Genomic DNA, 17,560 nt, shown 5'->3' on the forward strand with positions numbered 1-17,560 from the left:
CACAGAGACGGGGCCCTAAACCGTGAGTCAACAGAACAGTACAGCAGTACAGACACAAACGCGCACACACACACAGTACCTGTTCCAGTTCGTAGGCCTTTGCCTTGTCTTCATCTCTGTCTGCATTCTTCCTGTAGGCCAGACTGAGAGCCCAGACAGACAGGATGCTGTACACGTTGTCTCTCACCCAGGCATCGGGCTGATCTCCACTGGCTGGGAGGAGACCTGTGACTGGGTCCTGGGGAGGAGAGAGGGAAGGGGTTAGGGCTGATCTCCACTGGCTGGGAGGAGACCTGTGACTGGGTCCTGGGGAGGAGAGGGGAGAGAGGGAAGGGGTTAGGGCTGATCTCCACTGGCTGGGAGGAGACCTGTGACTGGGTCCTGGGGAGGAGAGGGGAGAGAGGGAAGGGGCTTTAGGGCTGATCTCCACTGGCTGGGAGGAGACCTGTGACTGGGTCCTGGGGAGGAGAGGGGAGAGAGGGAAGGGGTTAGGGCTGATCTCCACTGGCTGGGAGGAGACCTGTGACTGGGTCCTGGGGAGGAGAGAGGAGAGAGGGAAGGGGTTAGGACTGATCTCCACTGGCTGGGAGGAGACCTGTGACTTGGTCCTGGGGAGGAGAGAGGAGAGAGGGAAGGGGCTTTAGGGCTGATCTCCACTGGCTGGGAGGAGACCTGTGACTGGGTCCTGGGAAGGAGAGAGGAGAGAGGGAAGGGGCTAATTAGGGCTGATCTCCACTGGCTGGGAGGAGACCTGTTACATGTCAGAGGTTAGAGGGGACAGGTCAATGAGATATGGTCATACTGTAGGCATGGTCCCTATAGTGTATTAGGGTTGGGAACTATACAGATTTCCATTCCTTCATACCGTAAACGGTATTACCAGCAGTAGGGCTGGGTGATATATCAAATGAATTTAAAAGTATGTGTAAGCAAGATATTTATTTTACCGTTATTTAACTAGGCACGTCAGTTAAGAACAAATCCCTATTTACAATGACGGTCTAGGAACAGTGGGTGAACTGACTGTTCAAGGGCAGAATGACAGATTTGTACCTTGTACCTTGTCAGCTCGGGGGTTTGAACTTGCAACCTTCCGGTTACTAGTTAAACGCTCTAACCACTAGGCTACCCTGCCGCCCCAAATATGGAAATATGCAAATGCATGTATCGCAAGAATACATTTTTTATTTTTTCATGTCAGCTTGTTCTTATGTTGTCTTTGGTCTTGTCTCCTTCGCTCCTTCCCATTTACACACATGCCAAGCTCCTCCCTCCCACGCCAAGCTCCTCCCCCACACACCAAGCTCCTCCCTCCCAGGCCAAGCTCCTCCCCCACACACCAAGCTCCTCCCTCCCAGGCCAAGCTCCTCCCCCACACGCCAAGCTCCTCCCCCACACACCAAGCTCCTCCCCCTGCTTCTCAAAACAACAAAGATGGAAAATGAATGCTCAGTTTCTGTGGCGTGCAGCATTACGTTACCACGTGTGCTTCAGAGATTATTTATGAGACGTGTTAATGTTCTATAATGGCTGCTACTAGAAGTTGGTCATTATTAGTGAATGTGCATTTTGCATGGTTCTGGTTACATCTGTAACAAAAAAGGCATTTTTATAAAACAGATCAGTGATTATTGCAAAAAAGCAGGTTAAACTGTTTTTATAAAATAATTACATTATTTGTGGGTCTTATGATTGTGGAAGGCTTATATTAAGTTTAGATATAACTTCACAAGCCCTGAATTCATAAGATTATTGCTGACTGTTTGAAATGCAGTGTATTTGACCTTTAATTGTACAACAAAGCTTATTTACAGAAAATGTTTTGTTTTAAATCGAGATATATCTATCGTGAATTGCCCATAGAATTGAAAATAACAATAGAGAAATGATTGAGGCCATATCGCCCAGCCCTAACCAGCAGCAAACACAATGGGTGCCTGAGAGTTGGGCCAGTAAACGAAAGGTTGCTGGACCGAATCCCCGAGCTGACAAGGTACAAATCTGTCCTTCTGCCCCTGAGCAAGGCAGTTAACCCACTGCTCCCCAGGCGCCGAAGACGTGGATGTCGATTAAGGCAGCCCCCCCCACACCCAACTGCACCTCTCTGATTCAGAGGGGTTGGGAACCAGTTGCATCTCTAGGGGCGCTATTTCATTTTTGGATAAAAAACGTTCCCGTTTTAAGCGCGATATTTTGTCACGAAAAGATGCTCGACTATGCATAGATTTTGTCTGTAAGTGCCCCAGAACTCATTCTACAGGCGAAACCAAGATGATACGTCAAACAGTAAATTAGCAGAATTTCTGAAGCTCTGTTTTCTAATGTCTCCTTATATGGCTGTGAATGCGACAGGAATAAGCTTAGACCTTCTGCCGTTTCCCCAAGATGTCGGCAGCATTGTGACGTATTTGTAGGCATATCATTGGAAGATTGACCATAAGAGACTACATTTTCCAAGTGTCCGCCTGGTGTCCTGCGTCGAAACTGGTGCGCAAAGCCATGTGCAAGTATTTTTCCATTTGATTGAGAGGGGAAACCATGCTTCCACGAACGATATATCATCGAAGAGATATGTGAAAAACACCTTGAGGTTTGATTCTAAACAACGTTTGCCATGTTTTCAGTCGATATTATGGAGTTAATTTGGAAAAAAGTTTGCGTTTTGAGGACTGAATTTTCGTTTTTTTTTGGTAGCCAAATGTGATGTACAAAACGGAGCTATTTCTAATACACAAAGAATCTTTTTGGAAAAACGGAGCATCTGCTATCTAACTGAGAGTCTCCTCATTGAAAACATCTGAAGTTCTTCAAAGGTAAATGATTTTATTTGAAGGCTTTTATGTTTTTGTTGAAATGTTGCGTGCTGGATGCTAACGCTAATGCTAACGCTAAATGCTACGCTAGCTAGCTACTTTTACACAAATGATTGTTTTCCTATGGTTGAGAAGCATTTTTTGAAAATCTGAGATGACAGTGTTGTTTACAAAAGGCTAAGCTTGAGAGATGGCATATTTATTTCATTTCATTTGCGATTTTCATGAATAGTTAACGTTGCGTTATGGTAATGAGCTTGAGTCTGTATTCACGATCCCGGATCCGGGATGGGGAGATCAGAAAGGTCAAATGCGGAAGACACATTTCAGTTGAAGGCATTCAGTTGTACAACTGACTTGGTATCCCCCTTCCTTTCTGAACTTAAAAATAATAATGTTTTAATGCTAAGAAATGCTAACAAAGGCATTGTGATGTCACACAGGATTTGGAACTTTAGAACCCCTGTTGGCCAATCATTAAACAGGCTCCCGCCATTCCACTCACTGCGAATTTGGACTATTTGTGATAGTATGAAATCACAAACAGATCACTGGGGACTATTTGTTGGCTGTTAAAGTGAACTGTCTAGAAAAAAAATGAACTAATCCGTCTCTCTCGTTTGTTTGTTTTCCCCACAGTTAACCTGTCTGCAGCCTGACAGACAGGAGACTGTACATGTAACCACAGTTGTTCTCTGTTTCAACATGAAGGCAGGTTTCCTCACTGCACTTTGTCTTCCTCTGTGAGGTTTCAACAACTGCAGTTCTACAGAACTTCTCCACTTTGACAACTGCAGTTCTACAGAACTCCTCCACTTTGAGCAGTGCTACAGAACTTCTCCACTTTGACCCCATAGGCATTTACTATGAGTCTCTCTCATCTTTATCAGTTGGGCTATATCTATTACATGTGTGTGTGAGTGTGCGATGGGGCTGTGATATAACTGACATTTTTGGTAACACCTATTTGTCATGCAAATGGTCACAGTTATTGCCATAATTCTCATTTTTGTTGAAAAAGGTTCTGAGCTTTTAATAACGCATCTTTTAAAGTTAGCTACAACATACCTAATGAATACAAAACATTTTGGTGACACCCCTGTCTCAAAAACAAATGGTTTTGACAGCTTGTAACTTTTGGAAATGAAACTTCTCCTCCCGACTGTGTCATTCATTCGGGATTAAAAGCCACGCCCTGACCCTTGAGATCCTTTATTCTCGATTTTGGTTAGGTCGGGGTGTGACTAGGGTGGTCATTCTAGTTTATTTATTTCTAGGTTGGCTTAGTATGGTTCCCAATCAGAGGCAGCTGTCTATCGTGGTCTCTGATTGGGGATCCTATTTAGGCAGCCTTGTCCCACCTGTTTGGTGTGGGATCTTGTCTATGTATAGTTTACTACATTAGCTTCACGTTTCCTTTTTGCGGTTGTAAGAATTTTGTATAATTTAAATGTAAAAATTCAAAGTCTTGAATCCGGCGTTGTTTTGCGTATCATTTCATAAACCATTTGCCATGGAACCGGTACATTTAAAATCTCTTCCCAACTATTTTGCAATCTATAATGCACAGCTGTCCTTAAATTAAACTGGTATATACAATTTTCTTTCACCAATTATGGTCTTTAATTCAGGGCCGACAGACAAGTTCCTCACTTCTCCCCCTTCCACTTGCCTCTTCCATTTTTTTCAGTAATGTTAATTAGTTGGTTGTAATTTTGAGGAGAGCAGACATTTGCATATTTGTGTTAGCTGCATGTGTGACGTAACTCCACCAGTACTATTTATGATATAATTTAAAGACTATAAAAAAAGAGGTATAATGTTTTTGTTTTTTTTTATCTATTACTATATTTGAGTTTAACAACAATATTTGTTGTAGGATTTGTTCTGTTTATTTTCTGGTGGATTAAATTGAAATTGCAACCAACTTTTATGGCTCGTTTTAAAAACAGTGATATTTGGGAGATTAGTTCCTTTTCAAATAACTTAAAGTGCATGGTTGTAATCTGAATAAAGGTGACATTCTAGAACACGGGGTGAGACATTCTTATTCGGATTTTAGTAGAACTTTTGTGTGACTGAAGTCCTTAGTGAGAGGTCTAATGCTTTAACATTTAATCATTTCTGCCCTCTGAACTCCTATTCCTTATATAAATAGGCCAGTTTAATTTTGTCTGGCTTGCCGTTCCAAATAAAATTTAATATTTTTTTACTCATATCATTTTAAAAACTGGATGCTAGGTGTAGGCAAGACCATAAGCAAACTGGGATATGGCGAAATAGTTAAATCAGGGTAACCTGTGAAATGACTAAATATTTAAAATCAGGGAACCTGGGAAATTACTAAATATTTAAAATCAGGGTAACCTGTGAAATGACTAAATATTTAAAATCAGGGAACCTGGGAAATGACTAAAGATTTAATCAGGGGGATTTTTTCACAAATAGACAGGTATTTTCCTTTCCATGGTAGCAAGATCTTATCTGTTTTTGCTAACTTTCTATAAAAATGCAGTGAGATTATTTCTTTCTTTCGGGATATGTATACCGAGTATGTCCACATCACCATCAGACAAAATTTTAGTGATCCAATACGTAATATAGTCCAGAGAAGTTAGAAAACGTATCTAGATCCTCTACGAGGCTGTGATCCACATTGTGGATTTAAAAGAAAACATCAATCATCAGCGTACAATGACACCTTGGTTTTAAAGCCATGGATTTCTAGCCCCTTGATATTATTGTCGGATCTGATTTTAATAGCTAACATTTTGATGACCATAATAAATAGATATGCCGATAGTGGACAACCTTGTTTTACTCTTCTTGACAGTTTAAAACTTTCAGAGAAGTAGCCATTATTTACTATTTTACACCTAGGGTGTACATGACTTTACCCATTTGTATAAGAGATTCTCCTAAATGTAAATGTTCCAGGCATTTATATATAAACTCCAGTTCTAGAGGGAATCTCGCTACCTAAACTATCAGAGACCGACCTACAAGATCTCAACTCCCCCTTCACTCCTGAGGAGGTCCTGGAGGCAATTACTTCCATGCCACCTGATAAGTCCCCAGATGGATTCCCCAGAGAGTTCTACAAAGCTTTTTGGCCCCAGCTTAGCACTATTTTCATGCCAATGCTGGATGATTTTTGCAAAAATTGAGCTCTCCCAGACTCTATGTACACAGCCCTCATTACAGTGCTGCTATAAAAGACAAGGAGCCTCTATCCTGCTCGTCCTTCCGGCCCATAAGATTGTTGGATTGACTACAGAATAATTACCAAATTGCTCGCCAAAAGACTAAACATTCTTCTTCCCAAAATAATAAAAGCGGACCATACAGGATTTATTAGAGACAGGTGCTCTTCTGATAACATTCACCATCTTTTTGATATTATTGATCAAGTAAACACACAGAAGACCCCTGTCCTGCTGGCTTCACTGGATGTTGAGAAGATGTTCGACAGGATGGAGTGGAGCTTTCTGTTCTCAGTCTTAGAAAAGTTCAATATGGGCCCAAATGCATAAAGTTCCTATACTGTCATCCAAAAACCATGGTGACTACTAATGGTCTGAATTCTGACAGATTCCCTTTGGGACGTGGCACAAGACAAGGATGCTCGCTGTCCCCACTGCTCTACTTGTTGGGGGCGGAACCTTAGGCAGAGTTGATAAGGATCAATCCAAGTATAATGGGTCTTTGGCCTTCAGCACAAGATTTTGCTCTACGCAGATGATGTCTTGCTCTACATATCCAACCCTGAGAAATCCCTCCCATTTTAGACACAATTGCTCAGTACGGCAAGTTTTCAGGATATAAAATAAATTTGAACAAATCCACTGTTTGTCCCCTCAGTCTTACACTCAACAGCTCTATGAAGAAGTTCCAATGGAAGACACAGGGGTTTCAATACCTTGGGATCTTCATAACACCAGATCTGAATGGCCTTTTCAAGGAAAATTATCTCCCACTCCTGGATCGAATCAAGAACGATCTCCAAACCTGGATCTCCCTCCCAATTAGCCTAGCCGGAAGAATTAATGTCATCAGTATGAACATCCTCCCTAGATTGAACTATTTATTTCAGATGCTCCCATGCCCATCTCCCAGTTTCCTTTTTCAAAACAACTAACCAAAGCATTACCAAATTTATATGGGGCAATAAAAAACCTAGGATCAAGTTCTCCACTTTATCGAAACCTGAATCTAAGGTCTAAGGGTGGTCCTGCCCTTCCCTCCCTTCAATTGTACTACTGGTCTGCCCAAATCCACAACATGCTAACATGGATTACAGAACAGACAATAATTTTTATTTCAGATAGAAGTCCTGTGGTTCATTACCCCTCAGCTCAATTATATTCATTCATAACTTTAGTGAAGTGGGCAACATAGCCAAAACCTTTGTGATTTACAGCACCCTACTAGCATGGAGGGACTGTAAGAAATACCTTGGCATATCCTCCCAAAAATGTTCTCACTCGCAACCCAGACTTGGAAAATGCCCTGAGTGATGCCAACTTTCCTCTTTGTTCCCTTTCAGACCCGTTTCATCAGAACACCACTACACTGAAATCCTTTCAAGAGCTCTGCAGTGAATTCAATGTGCCAAGATCCAATTATTATTTTTTTAATCTTCAAATTAGACACGTAACTTCCTCATTTGGGGCGGCAGGGTAGCCTAGTGGTTAGAGCGTTGGACTCGTAACCGGAAGGTTGCAATCCTTGAGCTGACAAGGTACAAATCTGTCGTTCTGCCGGCAGTTAACCCACTGTTCCTAGGCCGTCATTGAAAATAAGAATTTGTTCTTAACTGACTTGCCAGGTTAAATAAAGGTAAAATAAATGTACTTCCAAGGGGAGGTTTAGAGCTGAATGAAGTTGAGACCCTTCTTGCTACAGCACAATTCATCAACAGAAAAAGACCACTAGAATCGTTTCTGAGAAAGGGAGATCCTGCTATACGCCTTTGAAATGAATCAGGGAAAATTACCTTTGTCTGACTATCAGTGATGAGTTATGGGCGGATGGTTGTGACAGGGTATACTGCTCCTCTACTAATGTAACAATGAAAATAATTGAATTACACATTTTTGTAAAAAATGTTTTTACACCCCAGTGAGACTCCATAGAATGAATACAGACATTTATCCTGATTGTAAAATATGTACACTACTGTTCAAAAGTTTGTGGTCACTTAGAAATGTCCTTGTTTTTGAAAGAAAAGCACATTTTGTGTCCATTGAAATAAAATAGATCAGAAATACAGTGTAGACATTGTTAATGTTGTAAATGACTATTGTAGCAAAACACCAGTCTCAATGTCAATAGTGAAGAGGCGACTCCGGATGCTGGCCTTCTAGGCAGAGGTGCAAAGAAAAAGCCATATCTCAGACTGGACGAGAAAAATAAAAGATTAAGATGGGCAAAAGAACGCAGGCACTGGACAGAGGAACTCTGCCTAGAAGGCCAGCATCCTGGAGTCACCTCTTCACTGTTGACGTTGAGACTGGTGGTTTGCTGGTACTATTTAATGAAGCTGCCAGTTGAGTACATGTGAGGCGTCTGTTTCTCAAACTAGATACTCTAATGTACTTGTCCTCTTGCTTAGTTGTGCACCGGGGCCTCCCACTCCTCTTTCTATTCTGGTTAGAGCAAGGTTGCACTGTTCTATAAAGGGAGTAGTACATAGCGTTGTACGAGATCTTCAGTTTCTTGGCAATTTCTCACATGGAATAGCCTTCATTTTTCAGAACAAGAATATACTGATGAGTTTCAGATGAAAGTTCTTTGTTTTTGGCCATTTTGAGCCTGTAATCGAACCCACAAATGCTGATGCTCCAGATACTCAACTAGTCTAAAGAAGGACAGTTTTATTGCTTCTTTAAATCAGAACAACAGTTTTCATCTGTGCTAACATAATTGCAAAAGTGTTTTCTAATGATCAATTTGCCTTTTAAAAGAATAAACTTGGATTAGCTGACACAACGTGCCATTGGAACACAGGAGTGATGGTTGCTGATAATGGGCCTCTGTACACCTATGTAGATATTCCATTAAAAAATCTGCCGTTTCCAGCTACAATAGTCATTTACAACATTAACAATGTCTACACTGTATTTCTGATCAATTTTATGTTATTTTAATAGACACCAAATGTGCTTTTCTTTCAAAAACAAGGACATTTCTAAGTGACCCAAAACTTTTGCCGGTAGTTTACCTCTGAAAGTGGAACCTATATGCATGTATTTTGGAGTTGTTGAGATTACCAGATTTGGGCAATCTATACATACTGCTGCACAGAAAACACTTGATGTACAGTTAGATATGAACCCATGTCTCTATCTTCTTCAGCAGGACTTTGTTCTTGATCCTGACAGAAAATGTGTTTTTGACTATCACATACTTTACTAAGAAATGTATTGTTCTATTGTGGGTTTCTAATTCTTCTCCTACATTTAAAATGTGGATTGACCAGATTGTTGACTTTCTCCCTCTTGAAAAGCTCACTTATGACCTCCACAAAGAGACAGCCCAGGTTTGACAGACTCTGGTCTCCACTACTCAACTATATGTCACATTGGACAGAGTGAATGGGGGTGATTAGGGAAATTAGCAGATACATGTTGTGTAAGGTGCTGTAAAAACTCTTTGCTCGTCGTCTCAGCTAAGGCTGGAAATAGCTAATAGGAACCATGATAGTGCTGCTGCAAGTATGTTTGTTTTGTTTGATATTATTTTCCACAAGAAAACTTAATAAAACTTTAAATAAAAAAATTAATTAACAGGTTGATCATTTATTAGATATATTGTCAAAAGAAACTTGGATTATCATTATTTGGTCCATAAAGGTTAATGAGACATATGTGTTTATGGTCCAGTAACATATTTAAAATCATCCATCTACCTTGAGGATCTGTTTGGACAATTTGCAAATTCGGATCAAAATTACTGATCAAAATTACTGTTAATTAATATCATCACCCCTTTTGAGTTTCTTTGCCCACGGGAGAAGTATATTTCAGGACCCCCCCCCCCCCCCCCCAATCTAAAATTGTTGAATGAGTTTCCTGTAAACAATATCATATATCTATTCTCTTTTAGCCAGGTAAATACTGATAGTCTTTTCTTATTATCTGCAAAGATGTTACAATTATAACTTGCTATACTTATTTCACCAATTACCAATGAGATACAATAATAATAATAATAATAATAATAATAATAATAATAATAATAATAATTTAGAATAGCCATGGAGTACTCTGTGTCTCGTAACATTTGGTTGTCAATATACAGTTTATCGACTACGAGACCTACACACTTCCCTTTTTAATTTATTCTCCTTGAAGATTGGGTACAAAATGTAGCGCCGTTTTGTAATCTCCCTCGGGAAATTATCATTCATGCCTATTTTCGTGCCAGCGAGTCTTTTATCCATTACTGCATCCTTAAAGAAAGCAAATTTGGCAGCGATTAGGCACTCGTATCTATGTCCTTTTTGTCCGAAACAGTGTAGACAGCATCGAGTGGGATTCTATCGACAGCATCGAGTGGGATTTTATCGACAGCATCGAGTGGGATTCTATCGACAGCATCGAGTGGGATTTCATCGACAGCATCGAGTGGGATTTTATCGACAGCATCGAGTGGGATTTTATCGACAGCATCGAGTGGGATTTTATCGACAGCATCGAGTGGGATTTTATCGACAGCATCGAGTGGGATTTTATCGACAGCATCGAGTGGGATTTTATCGACAGCATCGAGTGGGATTTTATCGACAGCATCGAGTGGGATTTTATCGACAGCATCGAGTGGGATTTTATCGACAGCATCGAGTGGGATTTCATCGACAGCATCGAGTGGGATTTTATCGACAGCATCGAGTGGGATTTCATCGACAGCATCGAGTGGGATTTCATCGACAGCATCGAGTGGGATTTTATCGACAGCATCGAGTGGGATTTCATCGACAGCATCGAGTGGGATTTTATCGACAGCATCGAGTGGGATTTTATCGACAGCATCGAGTGGGATTTTATCGACAGCATCGAGTGGGATTTTAGCGACAGCATCGAGTGGGATTTTAGCGACAGCATCGAGTGGGATTTCAGCGACAGCATCGAGTGGGATTTCATCGACAGCATCGAGTGGGATTTTATCGACAGCATCGAGTGGGATTTTAGCGACAGCATCGAGTGGGATTTTATCGACAGCATCGAGTGGGATTTTATCGACAGCATCGAGTGGGATTTTATCGACAGCATCGAGTGGGATTTTATCGACAGCATCGAGTGGGATTTTATCGACAGCATCGAGTGGGATTTTATCGACAGCATCGAGTGGGATTTTATCGACAGCATCGAGTGGGATTTTATCGACAGCATCGAGTGGGATTTTATCGACAGCATCGAGTGGGATTTTATCGACAGCATCGAGTGGGATTTTATCGACAGCATCGAGTGGGATTTTAGCGACAGCATCGAGTGGGATTTTAGCGACAGCATCGAGTGGGATTTTATCGACAGCATCGAGTGGGATTTTAGCGACAGCATCGAGTTGGATTTTGTCAACAGCATCGAGTGGGATTTTATCGACAGCATCGAGTGGGATTTTATCGACAGCATCGAGTGGGATTTTGTCAACAGCATCGAGTGGGATTTGAAGCGCTGTAAGAAATCATTCCTTAACTACTTTCAGGAAATTCTCCTTCTCTTTCTTGAATACCAGTAAGTACTAGATTTTACTCTGATAAATCTAGTCTGTATGTCAATTAAATCGTCTCTCAGAAAGATGTTCTCCGTTTTAAGTTCATTAACGTCCGTCCATTTTAGCTTGTTTGCGTTTCTCCATTGTCGCAGCTTTTTCCGTCACTCATCTCGAGGCTCGCCTTCAACTCCTTTATATATCTTTACTGACTAATTCAAATATGCCCAGTTTGTCATTTATCGACTTTAACAAATCACTTTCCACCCTTACCAGTCCCGGTGGTGAAAAGCATAAATTGTCTGTATCTGTCGAGGAGTCCCGTTTTCTTTTAGAGATTGATGCTCCTTGTTTACTCTCCGTCATGTTTGAGTGTTGCTTGTTTTTGTAATATTTGAAGATACATTTCTCTAGCCTTATTTCTTTTGTTGTTTTCCAGATTGAACGTTATTACCCATGAGAATAAGAAGTTATAATATATAGTCTAACTTACAGATATTGAATATTACGTTTTTATCTTGAGACGATCTGCACCGCTGTGTTCAGTCCGCCATCTTGGAATCTTACAAAACAGGTGATTACGAAGCAAACTAGAATGCTATTTGGCCCTAAACAGAGAGTACACAGTGGCAGAATACCTGACCACTGTGACTGACCCAAAATTAAGGAAAGCTTTGACTATGTACAGACTCAGTGAGCATAGCCTTGCTATTGAGAAAGGCCGCCGTAGGCAGACATGGCTCTCAAAAGAAGACAGGCTATGTGCTCACTGCCCACAAAATGAGGTGGAAACTGAGCTGCACTTCCTAACCTCCTGCTCAATGTATGACCATATTAGAGACACATATTTCCCTCAGATTACACAGATCCACAAAGAATTCAAAAACAAATCAAATGTTGATAAACTCCCATATCTACTGGGTGAATTAGGCCGTCATTGTAAATAACAATTTGTTCTTCGCTGACTTTCCTAGTTAAATAAATGTAAAATCAAATGTTTTTATTATTTAAATGCCACAGCGTTCCATCACAGCAGCAAGATGTGTGACCTGCTGCCACAAGAAAAGGGCAACCAGTGAAGAACAAACGACATTGTAAATACAACCCATATTTATGTTTATTTATTTTCCCTTTTGAACTATTTGCACATAGTTACAACACTGTATATAGACATAATATAACATTTGAAATGTCTTTAATCTTTTGGAACTTCTGTTAGAGTAATATTTACTCTTAATATTTTATTGTTTATTAAATTTTTGTTTATAATCTATTTCACTTGCTTTGGCAATGTAAACATATGTTTCCCATGCCAATAAAGCCCTTACGTTGAAATGGAATTGAGAGAGAGAAATAAATAAGAATAAGTGATACGTCGTTTCAAAGGGAGCTTTTGTGAGATTTCTCTAAAACCAATGATCACGCTATGTAAACATGAATGTTCTGCAAGCTGGTGTGTGCAACAGTCAACATGTCCCAACGCCACAGACAGTAGGTTAGTTTAGAGGTCAGAATGGATGGCCCTAACAAATATATAGCGTTAGCAGAAGGGACAACACATAAACAACCCTCACTTGATGTCGGAGTATGGTTTGATGCACTATCCGGGCATAGTTGTCCAGTTTCACTCCCGAGTTGCTTCGACTTCTCATGTTGTTGGGTTGATGATACTCGTCCGTATCCGTGGTTGAGCAGAGAAAAGGAAGCTTTGAGTTCTCCCCGAGACTCGCTTCGGCATTAGCCTACTTCACAAATATCTCTATTGTTTGACACGACGAACAGGACAAGACGAAGTTGAGAGGTGATAGGAAACGTTAAGTTACAAATGTTACAGAAGTAGTCTACTATCGCTGCACCGCCTCCAAACGTCCTGGTATCGATGAGCGAGCTATGGCTGTAACATAATTAACACTGTAGGCTGAAATCCGATATCGTCCTGAAAAAAAAACACCATCAGCTGTTCCAACCTAGAAGTTCCACGAATCAACCTGGTACAAGCAGAGAAACCATACACAACCCGCTCTGTGTTTCGACTGTATCGCCTTTGTTGCTGTCGAATTCTTCAGACAGCGAGTTTCTGCAGAGAGAAAAAATAACCTCTTAACTAATGTAACATGGTGCGAACTAAAACCAGGAAGAGTGTAAAACTATTCAAAGTATTACACAATCAAACTGACAACTGAAACAATAACCCAAAATAATGTATCCGTAATTTATAGAGATATAATTATGGTATAGTCACTGGGAGATTTGAGGCGTGTTATTGGAGATATGTAGGGAACTATTTTGTTTTTAGGTGTCTGCAAGGACAGAGGGACTGGAGCGTCGATTGTTTTACGACACAGGACCAGACAAACGTTTATTTAGTGTTTTCTACATTGTATAATAATAGTGAAGACATCAAAACTATTAAATAACACAAATGGAATCACGTAATAACCAAAAAAAGTGTTAAACAAATCCATATACATTTTATATTTGAGATTCTTCAAAGTAGCCACGGCTAAGGGCTGTTCTTATGCGCACCGCGGAGTGTCTGGAAACAGCCATTAGCCGTGGTATTTTTTAGCAGTGGTAAATATATATTTTTAAACTGGGTGGTTCAAGCCTTGAATGCCTATTGGCTGACAGCCGTGGTATATCAGATGGTATACCACCAGTATGACAAAACATATTTTTTACTGCTCTAATTAAGCTGGTAAAGAGTTTATAGTAGCAATAAGGTTTGTTCAAATAATGATTGACATACTTTCATTAAAAAAGGTTATTTTTATGAATGTATTTATGCTATTTTGACCTTCCATACATTTCTTTGTATATATCCATTAAAATGATGCCAGATGAATGATTTCGACAGGTTGAGAAACGTTGCCTGACTGTCTGTCTCTTCCCGACTCCCGAGTCCCTGCTGTACAAATGCATTACTATGAGACAGCTGGAGACTGAATTTGAATGTTGAAACAATATTGCAAATGTCGGAGAGACAGACAGCAAGGTTTATACAAATCTCCGCTGTTGAAAACTAAATGTTAGTCTAAAAGAAATGTGAGATAATGTCTAGGTGTTTTTTATAGTGGAGATCAAGTTTATAAATTGCCTGGCTGGGCTGATGAGACAGTGGATTGCTCAGTCAGACGGGACAGAGTAAATAGGCATTTTAACGTCGTAGGGCTGTTCCGGTGGTAACTTGTGGAATAGACACCGGCTGGAATGCGCTTTTAACCAATCAGCATTCAGGGATTAGACCAACCCATTTTATAAATATATAGGTGTCTTTTATACTGATAACAAGTAAAAACAGGTGCCATTAATACAGGTAACGAGTGGAGGACAGAGGAGCCTCTTAAAGAAGAAGTTACAGGTCTGTGAGAGCCAGAAATCTTGCTTGTTTGTAGGTGACCAAATACTTATTTTCCACCATAATTTGCAAATAAATTCATTAAAAATCCTATAATGTCATTTTCTGCATATGTTTTTCTCATTTTGTCTGTCATAGTTGAAGTCTACCTATGATGAAAATTACAGGCCTCTCTCATATTTTTAAGTGGGAGAACTTGCACAATTGGTGGCTGACTAAATACTTTTTTTGCCCCACTGTATAATGTGTGTGATGGGATGTGTAGACAATATGGACAGTAGATGGATAGAATATGTAGCATATCTGAAGAATAGCCAATGTACAGCAATAGTTGAATAGGATAAGCCTTGACGAGAATACAGTACATACAGTTGAAGTCTGAAGTTTACATACACTTATGTTGGAGTCATTAAAACTCATTTTTTCAACCACTCCACAAATTTCTTGTTAACAAACTATAGTTTTGGCAAGTCGGTTAGGACATCTATTTTGTGCATGACACAAGTCATTTTTCCAACAATTGTTTACAGACAGATTATTTCACTTATAATTTATAACTTATAAGTTTGCATACACTGAGTTGACTGTGACTTTAAACAGCTTGGAAAATTCTAGAAAATGTGGTCATGGCTTTAGAAGCTTCTGATAGGCTAATGACATAATTTGAGTCAATTGGAGGTGTACCTGTGGATGTATTTCAAGGCCTACCTTCAAACCCAGTGCCTCTTTGCTGGACATCATGGGACAATCAAAAGAAATCAGCCAAGACCTGAGGAAAAAAATGTAAAACCTCCACACGTCTGGTTCATCCTTGGGAGCAATTTCCAAACGCCTGAAGGTACCACGTTCATCTGTACAAACAATAGTACGCAAGTATAAACACCATGGGACCATGCAGCCGTCATACCACTCAGGAAGGAGACGGGTTCTGTCTCCTAGAGATCAATGTACTTTGGTGCAAAAAGTGCAAATCAATCCCAGAACAACAGCAAAGGACCTTGTGAAGATGCTGGTGGACACAGGAACAAAAGTATCTATATCCACAGTAAAACGAGTCCTATATCGACATAAGCTGAAAGGCTGCTCAGCAAGGATGAAGCCCCTGCTCCAAAACCGCCATAAAAAAAAGCCAGACTACGGTTTGCAACTGAACATGGGGACAAAGATCGTACTTTTTGGAGAAATGTCCTCTGGTCTGATGAAACAAAAATAGAACTGTTTGGCCATAATGAGGAGGAAAAAGGGGGAGGCCTGCAAGCCGAAGAACACCAGCCCAACCGTGAAGCACGGGGATGGCAGCATCATGTTGTGGGGTGCTTTGCTGCAGGAGGGACTGGTGCACTTCACAAAATAGATGGCATCATGAGGTAGGAAAATTATGTGGATATATTCAAGCAACATCTCAGGACATCAGTCAGGAAGTTAAAGCTTGGACGCAAATGGGTCTTCCAAATGGACAATGACCACAAGCGTACTTCCAAAGTGGTAAAATGGCTTAAGGACAACAAAGTCAAGGTATTGGAGTGGCCGTCACAAAGCCCTAGCCTCAATCCTATAGAAAATGTGTGGGCAGAACTGAAAAAGTGTGTGCGAGCAAGGAGGCCTACAAACCTGACTCAGTTACACCAGTTCTGTGAGGAGGAATGGGCCAAAAGTATTGTGGGAAGCTTGTGGAAGGCTGCCTGAAACGTTTGACCCAAGTTAAAAAATGTAAATGCAGTGCTACCAAATACTAATTGAGTGTATGCAAACTTCTGACCCACTGGGAATGTGATGAAAGAAATAAAAGCTGAAATAAATAATTCTCTCTACTATTATTCTGACATTTCACATTCTTAAAATAAAGTGGTGATCCTAGCTGACTTAAGACAGGGAATTTTAACTAGGATTAAATGTCAGGAATTGTGAAACACTAAGTTTAAATGTATTTGGCTAAGGTGTATGTAAACTTTTGACTTCAACTATATTTTGTGCAGAAAAAATGAACTGTTTCAGTGTATTCACTACACTGTGTTAATCAGGAGGGGGCGGCAGAGACACACGTTTCAATACCACAGTCCCCTGTGTGTGTGTGTGTGTGTGTGTGTGTGTGTGTGTGTGTGTGTGTGTGTGTATGTGTGTACTTGTGCGTAGCTGTTAACGTGTTCTATGAGTGGTTGTCAAGTGCTCACTGAGTGTTCAACAGAACAGATGAGTATAGAGGTTCTCTCCTCTACCCCTCCACCTCTCCTCTACCCCTCCACCCCTCCTCTCCTTCTCCACCCCTCATTTCCTCCACTTCTCCTCCACCCCTCCTCTCCTTCTCCACCCCTCATCTCCTCCACCTCTCCTCCACCCCTCCTCTACCCCTCCACCCCTCATCTCCTTCTCCACCCCTCATCTCCTCCACCTCTCCTCCACCCCTCCTCTCCTTCTCCACCCCTCCTCTCCTCCACCTCTCCTCCACCCCTCCAATCCTCCTCCACCCCTCCTCCACCCCTCCTCTCCTCCTCCACCCCTCTACCCCTACTCCACCCCTCCATCCCTCCTCCACCTCTCCTCTACCCTTCCACTGCTCTCCTCCACCCCACGTCTCCACCCCCCCATCTCTCCACCACTCCAGTGGATCCTAGGATGGAGGCTCGTCTGTGGGTAGATCATCTGGGTTGGAGTGAAGACCTCCCCTGAGCCACAGGCA

General features: G+C 41.1%; 1 protein-coding gene across 4 annotated transcripts in view; it reads right to left on the bottom strand.

Annotated features, from left to right (window-relative positions):
- The window catches only part of phka1a (phosphorylase kinase, alpha 1a (muscle)), a 60,828-nt gene extending 46,993 nt beyond the window's left edge, over nt 1-13,835 (bottom strand). For 3 of the 4 annotated variants that reach the window (XM_036987261.2, XM_036987260.2, XM_036987258.2), the window contains exons 1-2: nt 13,100-13,835; nt 80-238 (exon numbers count right to left, since the gene is read on the bottom strand). In XM_036987261.2, coding sequence (XP_036843156.2) covers nt 80-238; nt 13,100-13,177 — 237 coding nt within the window. In that variant the 5' untranslated portion in view covers nt 13,178-13,835. The remainder of the gene's footprint in view (nt 1-79; nt 239-13,099) is intronic. The other variant, XR_016483086.1, reaches the window with a different exon arrangement.
- Between the last annotated feature and the right edge of the window lie 3,725 nt (nt 13,836-17,560).

The sequence above is a fragment of the Oncorhynchus mykiss genome, chromosome 9, assembly GCF_057628025.1.
Source record: "Oncorhynchus mykiss isolate SJ-2025 chromosome 9, ASM5762802v1, whole genome shotgun sequence".
Lineage (NCBI taxonomy): Eukaryota > Metazoa > Chordata > Actinopteri > Salmoniformes > Salmonidae > Oncorhynchus > Oncorhynchus mykiss.